The sequence below is a fragment of the Passer domesticus genome, chromosome 1 (genome assembly GCF_036417665.1).
Source record: "Passer domesticus isolate bPasDom1 chromosome 1, bPasDom1.hap1, whole genome shotgun sequence".
Lineage (NCBI taxonomy): Eukaryota > Metazoa > Chordata > Aves > Passeriformes > Passeridae > Passer > Passer domesticus.
Genome location: NC_087474.1, coordinates 71273155 through 71286272, shown reverse-complemented (window position 1 = coordinate 71286272; position 13118 = coordinate 71273155). Strand labels below are relative to the sequence as shown.

The window sequence follows — 13118 nt, the reverse complement described above, 5'->3', positions numbered from 1 at the left end:
CCATCTGATCCATTCTATGGCCCTAGAGGAAGAATCAGCTATCCTGACTATTCCTACACCCATAACCTGTTGTTTGAAAGCACTGAGACACTGACTCCAACACTGCCTTATTTAATCTGATGTGAGCTCCTGATTTGCTTCCAGTGAGATGCTCTTTAAGTAGAAGTTGAGAGTGGATGGTTAGAAGGGAGCCAGGCATTTTGCTGAGATTCTGGGTGATACGATTCACAGGAGAGTTACTCTTCCTCAGATGTTGGTGTGACTTCTGCTTCTCAGCTCTGTTCAGAAACTGAGGTATTTCTCATCCCTGCTACATATCTTGAGAATAAAGGCATTTGACTCCTAAAGTGTTCCAGCATGCTGGTGGTGAGCCCCAGTTCACCACTCCTAGGTACTCTTGGCTGCCTGATACTTGGCTGCTCTCCTGACTTCAGTTTTAGCCAAACAGCTCCAGGAAATACAAAAGTATCATGGTGTTGGCAGTGCATTATTTACTCAGTCCTGTTGCTACATTTAAAGACATTCAGTGTCAATTGTACTACAGCAGTGGGACAGCCAACTGATATGTGCAGATGCACAAATCTGAACTGAGAAGCACACAAGAACATAACAAAAATCTGCAGGACAGTGCTATACCAGAGCAGTCACTGGAAAATATTTTGATAGGTCAGATTTTCATATTCCATGAGTGCCCAGGGGAATTAAGAATGATGCAAAAATCTACCTTACCTTCAATTTTAAAATCAAAATATGATTGATTTTATGCATCTACAATGATAGGAATTGGCATCTGAATAGTAGTTTGAAAATTGTTTCAGATTTTTCACTGCTAAGTGGCAATTGCTTACTGCACTGTTTTATTAGCTATAAGGTTGCAGGGCTAGAGGACAAGGTCAGTGAAAGGTATCATGGAACAAACTTCAAAGTGATAGAAAAATTGCATTGAGTGGGGTTTTTTTTGTGTCTTATTTTCCTCTTCATGTTGGGAAATCAGCTATTTCCATTTTTTATATGAAGTCCTAAGGCTGTAAAATCTGATTGCTTTGCTAGATACAGTCAACTGAAATAAATACACTGCAATTCACCTGGATTTTTGTACTATTTTCCTTATTTTCTCTACTAAGCAGAACCATAAATTCTTTGCTAGTGACCAACCCATGAGACTTTTCTTAATCCAGCAATTCATATATTACATACTAGCATTAGGTAAATAAGCATTTTGATTTTCTCAGCATTGCCATGAATTCTAGTGATACACTTTTTTTTCCCAGTTGCAAAGGGACTAGGGTGGCTTCTTCTAAACTGTGGAACTTTTCATAGTACCCATGTCCCCTCACCAGTAGAAACAGCCAGTTATGTTCTGTCCACAGGTATCTGCACGCTCATGGGACCACAATGAATTTTTTGCCCAGTTTGCTGGAGATCACACTCTTCTAACTGTGGGATATTCAACTGTGATTGATAAGTTGGCGGAAGGGCTGGACATCCGGCTAAATTTCCCAGTGAGTCTGGAAAACATTGATGCAGTGTCTGTCTTGGATTGCTTTGAAACACCCAGTCATGTATTTGTATTCTTTGGGACCAGGTGAATCTGTACCTGTGACTGTTTCAATTTGTCTTTAAAAAGAACCAAAAGGATAATTTCAACATTTCTGAAATTCTCTCTGAGGACTATCAGTATTTAAATTATATGATCTTACATGTTAGAATCATGATGATTTTTCTTTTTCAGCTTCATGAAGACTATTTTTTGTCTTTCACAATTTCTCTGGAAATTTGTGTTATTCACTTTCTTGATTGCTGACAAGTGCTATTTTAGCTATTCTTGCTGGAATTTGCATTGCATATGTGCATTTTGTAGTACACTCTCTCAATGTGTCTTTTGATAGGTTCAGAGTATTGACTATTCTGGTGAAGAAGTGCAGATCACTACTGCAGATGGGACGGTGTGGACAACACAAAAGGTACCAAGTATACGTCAAGACTAAGCATTTTACAGATCACACAGTACATGTCCTTTTTTTCCTTTTCTTTCTCTCAGAATACTATTTAGTAAATTTTCTCCCCATTCAAGGATGAATACTCATGTATTTTAGTGGCCTTTATTTGGGTGTCCTAGAGTCTAATTTTTGGTGAGCATGCTTGAGATTTGAGTATAAGTTGATTTGAAAAACTAAGGACTATTAAGTGAAGCAAATAGATTTTTATCTGGTCTTTTGAAGTGACATTTATGTTATCTAGTTCCATTCCCTGCTCAGCTTTACCCCCCTTACCATGTATATCATGTTAAAATTTCCAGGATTTGACAACCCCTATTTCTCAGTCTCTCTTATTCTTTGTATCCCCACCTTCTTCATGGTGAGTAATTTAGCTTTCAGTAATTTTTAAAATTATATGTAAATTTGATAAAGATTGGATTGACATCAACAATGTTACTGAATGTATTTTAAAGAGAAGCAATCTCTGGAGGAATTCAAACCAAATCACTGACTATCTGTCAAGTCAAACAGACAGTTTAGTTATCTGAGAGCCATTGACTATCATTTACTGAAGTATTGGTAGCATGGTTAGCCACTGTGATACAAGCAGTTCATCAGACCATGACTTAAGATCAATGAACTGTGGGATCTGTTCTTACCTGAATGTAAGACATGTGTAAATAAATGCTTATTTAATGGGAACTAAAACCAGACATTAATCTAGAAATGTCTGGTGCATGATTATGCTGCATCCTACTAGCATAATCTAAGTCTTACTGGCATGATCCGTAGTTAGGAGGATGCTGTGAGGCTTAGGTGCTGTATTCAGATCTTGGTACTGTTGTGATTGTAGCTATTTCTTTCAGGTACTAGTGACTGTACCACTGGCCCTTCTTCAGAAAAATGCCATTCAGTTTAATCCTCCACTGTCAGAAAAAAAAATTAAAGCCATTAATAGTTTGGGAGCAGGAGTCATTGAGAAAGTAAGTGATTTCATATTGCCTTTAATTTTCTTTTTATAGAAATATTGGCTGTTTTGTCCATGTTGCTTTTGCAGTGTATTTATCAGGGTTTATGATGCGTAAACATACATTTATGTTTTGTATACAGGAGCCCAGGAGAGCAAAACCTTATTGGGGATCACATTTCTTTCTGTTTCTTAGATTTCACAGCTTAATGGCATTTTTAAAGAAACTGTTCACAGAAGAATTTCACAGTTTAAATATTTAGTTATTAATTTTGATTCATGATGGTCTTCAATCTTTCAGAATTCCAATAATGTGTTTATTTCAGGACATTTTAACCTAGGAAGTTTGTAAAGTATTTGCGAAGAATACTGAAAGTTGTGTGTTGGACCAGTGTAAAATCTCCTACCCTTTCCCAATACAAAAACACAGCCTCTCCTGAAAAGCTCCCCAGTAAGATGTGTGCTTAGAACAAAACAGTAACAAAGTAATGACAGAAACAGGATTATAACAATGTTGAAATTTAAAGACAAGATTAAGAAACTCCAAACAACAGGATGCTGCTTATTTATTTCAAAGAAATCTGCTAAATTTCTTGAGCATTTTACACAATTACTTCCATTGTGGATTTGATATTCTATGCATTTGCAATTTATGACATCAGCATTTTTTTTTCTTTGCCTGTCCCCCTTGGAGGACAGGTTCATATATTGTCTGTTGAGACCCACTCATAGGAAGAACTGTATCTACATGAGTGGAAACAGGAAAATGTTAGAAGAACATATACCATATCCTGTTATGAGTTGTGTGGTATGAAATGCTTAAAGACCATTTTTCTGTATCTTTCTAGATTGCCTTGCAGTTTCCATATAGATTTTGGGACAGTAAAATTCAAGGAGCTGATTTTTTTGGTCATGTTCCACCCAATTCTAGCCAACGTGGGCTCTTTAGTGTCTTCTATGACATGGATCCAGAGGTATGATAGATGCCAACTGTGTTTTCTCTTGGCCCTTCATAAATTCAGTTTGAAATCTAGGTGCAATAATTAATAAACAACAAATTTTTTCTTCTGCCTACACATCTGCAACTATTAAAAGCAGTGGAAGCAGTGTTTTTATCTAGATAAATCTCATTGATATTTTATTGTAATAAATGGGAATGTTTTATATTGTTCAGATACAGACTAATATACAAGCAAGTACATTCTCGATCTCTACTGAAGACAAGTCTGTAACACTTTACTATAAACCTGCTAATGTGGGAAAAAGGCTACTAGTCACTTCCAGTTTAGGACTCTGTTCCCTTATTAAATCAGCTGAAAATCCAGTTAAAAAGATCGTGCTGACTTACTAATGCTTACTGGTTTTCAGTAGTCTGAATAACTATTTGGAATAGCAAAAGAAAAGACAAACAGCAAGTTCTGCATGAAACTGAGATCTGTAGGGTCAGTTTCATACTCATGAATTTCAAAGCAAATTGAAACCAGTGGGTTGACATCATGTTTCTCCTCCCTCCTAGTTCCAAGCAGATACATTACACATTTATGTTGTACCTCTTCATACTTTTACAACAGCTGCTGCTTACTACTTGGCAGCAATTAAAAGGCCATTTTGTAACCTGAGGTCTTACTCCAAAAGGAAACCATCCTGTGACGTTTGTGCTTTGTTACTGCCTGATTTGTGCCTGTATACAAATTTGCTCAAATGAGTTCTCTCCAATACTCTTAAGTTCATGCTACAAGAGGTTCAGTGTGCTGCTGCTGTCCAGAGACCCTACATATAATGCTTAATTTGCTTGATAGCTATTCTCTACTAGTTACCAAAGTTAGTAACAGAAGAATTACTGCCTTACATAAACAAGAGAGGCAGAGTGCTTTAAAGGCACTCAGAACCTGTGTGCTCTTCCCTACTCACCACTTCACCTCTAAAACTTCTGCATGGTAGCAGATGTCATGAAATGGAAGGAAATACCAGTAGACATGACCTTTCATTTCTTGATCCAAAATCTGCTGGTAAGAACCTAGTATTGGTCTGATCAAAAACACATCTAAATAGTATTTAAATAGACTCTCTCTGTCACCACGTTTTGGAAATGGAGTACAGCTGAGGTGAAAGCTTGGCACAAAGCTGAAGCTTAAGAGGGTGCACAAAGTCTAACACTATCAATGTTACTTTTTTGGGGTACAGCCTTTAAGTAGATAGATAGGAAGAGTGCCCTGTACTCGGCACTGGTGAGGCCACATCTTGAGTACTGTGTCCAGTTCTGGGCCCCTCAATTTAGGAAGGATATTGAGATGCTTGAGCGTGTCCAGAGGAGAGCAACGAGGCTGGTGAGGGGCTTGGAAAACAAGCCCTATGAGGAACGTTTGAAGGAACTGGGGTTGTTTAGCCTGGAGAAGAGGAGGCTTAGAGGTGACCTTATTGCTCTCTACAACTTCCTGAAGGGAGGTTGTAGACAGGTGGGGGTCGGTCTCTTCCACCGGGCAGCAGCTGACAGAACAAGGGGACACAGTCTCAAGCTACGTCAGGGAAGGTATAGGTTAGATATTAGGAAAAAATTTTTCACTGAAAGAATAATAAAGCACTGGAATTGTCTTCCCAGGGAGGTGGTGGAATCACCATCTCTGGATGTGTTTAAAAAAAGACTGGACATGGCACTTGGTGCTATAGTCTAGTTGAGATGTTAGGGCATAGGTTGGACTTGATGATCTTAGAGGTCTCTTCCAACCTCATTATTCTGTGATTCTGTGATTCTGTGATTCTGTGAATTCAGCAAGTAGTAAAAGGGGCTGACTGTAACAGATCTGTGAACAAGACATCAGAATATGTAGTAATTTGAGCACAATTACTGTAGAATATGCACCTTTGTTCCAAGGAATCAAACCCACTTTTCTCTAGAACAACTGTTGCCTTGCAGCTGAAAATATCTTTGCAATACCAGTTAAAATAGACTGTTTATGAAATACTTAATAAGGTCTTGTTTTTAGGGCAAAGAAAGCATTTTAATGTCAGTGGTCACTGGAGATGCTGTGACAACCATTAAGAATTTAGATGATCAACAAGTATTGCAGCAGTGTATGACTGTACTCCGAGAGCTGTTTAAGGAGCAGGTAAGAGAAGCAAGCCTCTTTTATTATGAGATGAATTAACTTGTCACCAGAATAAAGCTTTCAAATGTAGTACTTCATGATGTATAGGCAGACCTTTGACATTTAAAACTATTTTTCTTTTCTTATCAGTTTCAGGGAATAGGTTTTCTTTGAGACATACTAAAAATCACAATATTTGGACTCTTGTGTGAAAAATGTATATTGAAATATCTTAGATCTCTCTGAAGGACAGTAGTATATAACTGAAAATAGAATGATCTATTTTGAACTATCATCCTTTAAATGCTATCATTTAAAATGAAACTATCATCCTTTAAAATGCTTTTAAAAAGCAAAATTAATTAAAAGCAGTACTTTAGGCAGGTAACACAAAACACACTTCTTACTTAGTTGTCACTTTTTTTCTGGTCATCAGCACTTGCAATATGTGATAAGATCTTTAAGCTAGATTAATTTGATTGATTTCTGCCTTCTGCTATGCCAAGGCAACTGAAATTACAACACCCCCAAACCAATCCATTTCTCTTCTACTAACTAACAACCCTTTCTCAGCTGTCTTGGGATGGCGGTACAGGCAAAATGATCTAGCAAGGGCCCTACATCCTGAATGTAAAAAAACACACTAGATAAAAATTTCTACTTTTTTCCTTCCCCTCAGATCATCATTAGAAGAAAATCAGGGAAATCTAGGGCAAGCAAAACACTCTCACTTAGCAATGTTATTTGCATTCCACTCTAGAGACAATAATGCCTCAATTAATTTACTTAGAACAGTTAGATCCTCAGGAATGATTGTGTTCAGAGCTGATCACTCAAGTTTTACTGATGGTTCAAATGTTAGGATTAATCATCTTTGAAGAAGTTCAGTATGTGAAAACTCAACTATTCCTAGAAACATATGCTTGGTAATGGCTTTATTGTTACTAGAACCACATGCAGTGGAAGTTCACATACCTGTATTTGATCTCACGAAAATGCAGCAAATGGGTCTTGGGTCCCATCTGGACCAGAAGAGTGATTTTCATGGCTGTCTCCATGGTTTACATTAGTTGTGAATTTCAGTTACCTGAGGACGATGCAGTGGGATTTTTCAAAGACAAAATAGCTTCAGGGGTGTACCAGAGCTACTTCTGGGACATCCGTACAACTTGTCATATTTGGCTGGTCCTTGTTTTGATCGCTTGAGCTTGTGTTTCTCATGTACTGCCTGAATGGAATTTATCCGGCGATACCAGACCTTGTGCAAGAGGCAAGCAGAGCTGCTTCTGTTTACTTGTCATGAGCTCCTCCAGAGTCAGACACAGCTGTAGTTGACTAAGCCTTCATACAAGTGTTACTCAGGCTCTTTTTTGGCAGAAATCTGTGGAATTTGCATTCTGCAATGTGAAAAAGAATACACAGTATTACTCGTTGTGGCTCAGCCAGACCAACTTCCTGGTTTTTGTTTTCTCCCTGAACCTAGTTTTCAAGACAGCTCATTTTCTGATCTTAGCTAAATCATCTTATTGATCCATTGGAATAAAATTATCTCCAGAATGAAAATTGAATTTTGAGATTTAACAAGCTAGATGTAACAAGCATTATGCCTAACCAAGACAAAAATTGCTTACATTATACGTATTGAACAATATCTGTATTGTATTTGCTCACAAGAGTATGTGTATACGTATTTTAAGGGGATTTTATTTTCTTGTGTACTTCTACATGTATTACAACATGCAGATCTGTTGCCTTCAGAATAGTGCAGCTGTGATGTTTCAGGCATCAGGCGAGTCTAGCAAACAATTATTTTTGTGGTTAGTATTGTAATAAAAAAAAAAATATAATTCTGGAATGTGATCTAATCTGTATCTTAATAATACTAAATACTCCAAAGATTACTAGAAAATGTTTGAAAAAAAGCTGTGCAATTCTGAACTTTTCTTTGCAGTGCTTAACTTCTCTTCTGGTTATGCAGGAGGTTCCTGACCCAGTGAAGTTTTTTGTTACTCGATGGAGCAATGACCCTTGGCTGCAGATGGCGTACAGCTTTGTGAAAACCGGGGGCAGCGGTGAAGCTTACGACATGATCGCTGAAGACATACAAGGAAAAGTTTTTTTTGCTGGTGAGGTAAGGATCTTTGTTACTGGGAGCAGTTTGTTATGGAAGATCATCTCTTGCTACCCAACACCATTAATGCAGAGGTAGTATATAAATATGATAATGATTCTTGACACAGAACCCTCTCTATTTATATCATTCTGGGCATGGGAAGTCTACCAAATATTTTAGGTCAGGAGTAAAATTAATTTTTAGTCAAATTGTCTGTTACTCCACTTGAGGATGCATTCTGTACTGGGGCAGAACTTAACCTGGCCCACTAAAGTGCAGATAGCAGAACAGACTGCTGCTTTTGTAGCTGACTTACTTGCAAGTTTTGAAGTTGCTAAAAATCTTGAGTGTTTCCTTTAATGTTTTTTCTACGTTTTCCATGGCTTTTAAAAATGTAGGTATATGCTTAAGGAAAACAAAACTGATCTTATAAACTAAAATTTTATACTGTCAGTTTTAGAAATGATTGACTTTTTTTCTTTCTCTGTTGTTGTTGTGGTGTTTGTTTTTTTTTTTTTTTTTTTTTTTTTTTTTTTGTTTTTTTTTTTTTTTTTTTGCTACAGGCCACAAATAGGCACTTTCCTCAGACTGTTACAGGAGCTTACTTGAGTGGAGTTCGAGAAGCCAGCAAAATAGCAGCATTTTGAGTACTGAACTTTTGTGTTTATAGATATATTTTTAATTGATTTCTGTGGGTAAAACTATCTTCAAGTTTCCTATTGCTGCCTTTTTCCTACGTGGTACTTGAATAGTATATGGTACCTGAAGATAAAGTCTTCATCTTCCTTTTCCTCTTTCTCCCCCACCCCATTTTTAGGCCCTGATGATACATATTGTTGGGGGCTTTTTTCCAGCTAAGGTATTACTAGCAGGAGTGACATTGGAATTGTTGGCCACAGCTTAACTAAGAGAACTTTTGTCAAGAGTCCTCTTCTGTATGGCTCAAATCATGCTATTGTGAACCTTCATTTCAGAAGGTCAGATTAAAACAAGACTAAGTTGAGCATTAAAAATGCTGGCAGTTAGTAATGATATGGGAATTTTCCACTAACTGTGCTTCTCAGGTTGATTATGCTCATAGGAGTTCAAACTGGCTTCCAAGAGCCTGAATAGCCTAGAAAAAAAAAATCTAGGATTAATGTAGGAAGGAACTCAACTATCACTTTTCCCACTTGCAATCAGTAACCTTTTCTATAATATTTTTTCATATTCTAAGCATCCGCTAAGCGGGCTTTGGGATATGAAGTTTGTTCCTTTAAATAAGAAAGCTGGAACAGTTTACAGTGCAATCATAGAAAGGTTATTGTAGCTGATCAAAACTTGAAAAATTAACTTCTAGCTTACTTTTAAAAACTTTGAAATATGTTACAATAATAGGCTAAGAGTTTAGATTTGCTCATTGCTTCTGTAGAAACAGGACAGCTTAAAAATACCATATTGCTGTGATTATTTTGAAAAGAAACTTCCAGATTAATTTGGGCTGAATAGAGGAAGTATCTGCTGATTTTACTGTACAGTGGGGGGTGCAGGACTGTACGTTCCTAATAGCTCATTGAAGTTTTATATATAAAAAATAAGTGAAGATGAATGAGGAAAAATATTAACATTCTTATGAAGGGCTGAAACAAGGTGGCTTGCACTTTGACTTGAAGTTTATTTTTTTTTCTTTTATTATGTAAGTATTATTAAAAACAACTTGAAAGAGTAATTCGGTAACAGCTAGACATCTATCTAGTAGCTTTTTCATGGGACAGAGAGGAAAATATTTTTCAACAGAAATAAGAGAGATGTAACTGGGATACCTATTGTAATACTGTTCCACTATATTCGTATTAACAAAAAAAAATGAAAATCCACTTTTACATCTCTTCTCTGTAACTTGGCTGCGTAGATGTCATGATTTCTGAAATGAACATGAGCGCTTACTCTATCCTGCCCCATTCTCTTGCATTTTCTCTTTTATTAATCCCTTCATCTAAGAATGATGCAATGCTTATTTCCTTAAAAGCTGCATCCTTGGACATAAAAAACAGGCAACCTTAAGAAAAATCACAGGATGTTAAGGGGTTAGAATGGACCTTAAAAATCATCTAGTCCCAATGCCCCCTGCCATGGGCAGGGACACCTCACATGAGACCAGGTTGCTCAAGGCCTTGTTCAACCTGGCTGTGAACACCAGCAGGGTCCTTCTGAATAAATGCAATTCTTCTTTTCAAATATGTAGTATTTTGTTTTTAGAGTAGGTATGATATTGTTAAAACCCTTTATTTAATCTTTGATTTACAAGGTGAAGATGTTTATATAACTAGATGTTTTTCAGATATATATGCTGTTCTGCTTCTTAAAGCTGAGTTATGGACTAATAGGAAGAGTGTAGCTGTTCATAATTTTCCTCTACATAAATACTGGTATGTACAGTTTTAAAGTATTTCCAAGTATTAAATTGCAATTTGAAGGCTGTAAGAAACAAGACAAAGCCTTCTGATGATAAAAAACAATCAGGATATCAAATTTTGCTTTTGGCAGTCATTTGCACTTTGTTAATTTCATATATTACAGGCCAATTTATGGCATAACTAGCAAAGATTGAGATTTATGTATGTTTGTTGGAGTTCCAACTTTCTTTCCCACTTTATCATGTATGACAAATTCTTAGGAGAGGAGCTTCTGGTGGTGGGAAAAAAAGCTAATTACTACAAGCCCAAAACCTTATATTCAATTGCTGCTTCAGCTAATCTTGCTTAGAAACTTCAGTCAGCTTAGTAACAGATACATGTCACATTTCAGATAGGAACGGTCTGGAAAGTTAAGCTCAGCATCCATTTCTCCAGTCCAAAGTTTGTATGAACATGCTTGATGTCATTCTGTTAATTTGTACTTGGCGTTTTCAATTTGGCTACATCTTTGCAGCTAGATAAATGCTGTATTCGAGAGAAAAGAGATGGACATGAAGAAATACTATCACATTTGGCTTTAGATGATGCACGCTTACAGCATTAGAAAAACTATAACAAATGGTAAATTTACCAATGGCCTAGTCTACTAATTATTTGTATATTGTTTTGGTGCCAGGGCACTTAAAACTGTTTTGTGCTGCACTGAAGTTTGAGGAGTAAATAAGTATGTTCCATTTTAATTTACATTGATTTGAAATATGTAAGAACATCAGGCTGGTTCTGAGATTTCATTCTTTAATGTTGCCCAGAATTTTTTTAATAGCTATATTAAAATTTATTTCAAGCGTGTATGTATTTTTTATTTTGTGTTTAATTTATTCCCTCAAATAAAGAACTGGGGAATGTTTTCTTTGAGTAGGTTTATTGAAATGTTATTAAAAAGATTTGAATGCAGAGCATGATCTGTTACACTTCAGTTCTTCTGTGTGACTATGTTATGGCAGCAGAATAAAACTGGAAATTATCCATGGGATGCCCCTGTTGTGCTTCTTGTTTTGTTTTGTTGTTTTTTTTTGTTTTTTGTTTTGCTTTGTTTTTTGGGTTTTTTTTTTTTTCCTTTAAATTTAACTTAGTGGCTAAGCCTACTTTTTTATTACATTTTATATTAAGATTGCATTTTGGTATATTCTTACAGCCAGACACCTCCTCAGCAGTGCTACTTTACAGCCTTCTCTGAGCTCTAAGTCCTAACAGCTATTCTTTGGACAAAACTGTAGTCACTGTCTTTTGCCTCCAAGTTTTACAAAGCTACTCATAAGCATGTGTTAGATTACTTTCCTTAGGCCAGATGAAATTTAAGCTAGTAATAATTGAGAAGTATGGCCCTTAATTTTCAAATATTACCAAATAACAATTTAATGCTTTTCATGGAGTAAGTGTAGTCTGAATGCTTTGTAGGATCATGGTCCTGAAAGGTTCCTACTAGCACAGACCGCTATAAGCATGTGCAAGCCTGACTACATACTCAAAATGTTTAAAATACAAACTATGACAAATTCTAGTAACACTGATCTACATTGTTATTCATGAAAGGGATGTCAGGTGTTCATTTAGTCTGTCTGACTGCAGCTGCCTTAAGAGAAAAATATCTTACTGCTTTGAAAGTTTATTTCATCCACATGTAGGTCTGAACTAATGAAAGCATTACTGGGGGCAAGATTCACTGCTTTCCCCTAACCCTGTCATACTAGACTAGCAGCTCAAGGTTTGTACCCTGAAGATTGTTCTCCAAATGCTAACTCATTACATCTGATGCTGCATTTGAAAAACAATAGCTTCAGTCTAAGAAAAAACAAGCTTTAGAATAAAAATTAAATGCTGTTTATTTAACATAATGTACAAATCAGCTGATTACATCATATTCCCCATAAAAATTGCAGTCCTTCAAAAAAACCATAGTGTATGTTTTTCCTTTTGACCCAGTTGTCTAACACTTAGATCACAAGTAAGGGAAATAGTGCAGTCCAGTGAATGAGGTCAGGTGAAAGGGCAGTTACATCATACTGCCATCCTCTTACACCCAGAAACTCTGGAGATCATCTGGTACCAAAGCTGCTACTTGGAACAGGGCCAACATGGAGCTGGTTACTTGGCCTCTGCCAGGCTGATGTCCAAACATCTCCACCAATGAGGATTCCACTGCTCCTCCAGACCCCATTTCTGTGGCCACCCACATGGTGGAGTTTTTTCCCTAACAAATAACTGCAGTGTCCCTGGTGGCAACTTGTGCTTCTTGCCTTCCATCGTCTCCCTGTGCACCTCCAAGCAGAGCCTGGCCCTGCCTTCCCCATACTGTTCCATTTGGGAGTTGCAGCCTGCAGGATGATCCCACTTCACCCATCCCTTCTGCAGGCTGAAGGAGCCCAGCTTTCTCTGCCTTTCCCTCCTCCACCCCGTGCTCCAGCCCCCTCACCATCTTGGTGCCCCTCCACTGGACTTGCTCCAGGGAGCCCACAGCTGGACCCTGCTGCCAAGGCCAGCTGACGGGTGCAGGGCAGGGTGCCAGTCACTGCCCTG

The 13118-nt window shown here is 37.3% G+C and overlaps 1 protein-coding gene across 3 annotated transcripts in view; it reads left to right on the top strand.

Annotated features, from left to right (window-relative positions):
* Positions 1-11574, top strand: part of KDM1B (lysine demethylase 1B) — a 28076-nt gene extending 16502 nt beyond the window's left edge. For all 3 annotated transcript variants that reach the window (XM_064423030.1, XM_064423023.1, XM_064423012.1), the window contains 7 exons: positions 1371-1502; positions 1890-1964; positions 2846-2962; positions 3795-3920; positions 5931-6053; positions 8011-8163; positions 8709-11574. In XM_064423030.1, the coding sequence (XP_064279100.1) occupies positions 1371-1502; positions 1890-1964; positions 2846-2962; positions 3795-3920; positions 5931-6053; positions 8011-8163; positions 8709-8792 (810 nt within the window). In that variant the 3' untranslated portion in view covers positions 8793-11574. The remainder of the gene's footprint in view (positions 1-1370; positions 1503-1889; positions 1965-2845; positions 2963-3794; positions 3921-5930; positions 6054-8010; positions 8164-8708) is intronic.
* Positions 11575-13118: the final 1544 nt, after the last annotated feature.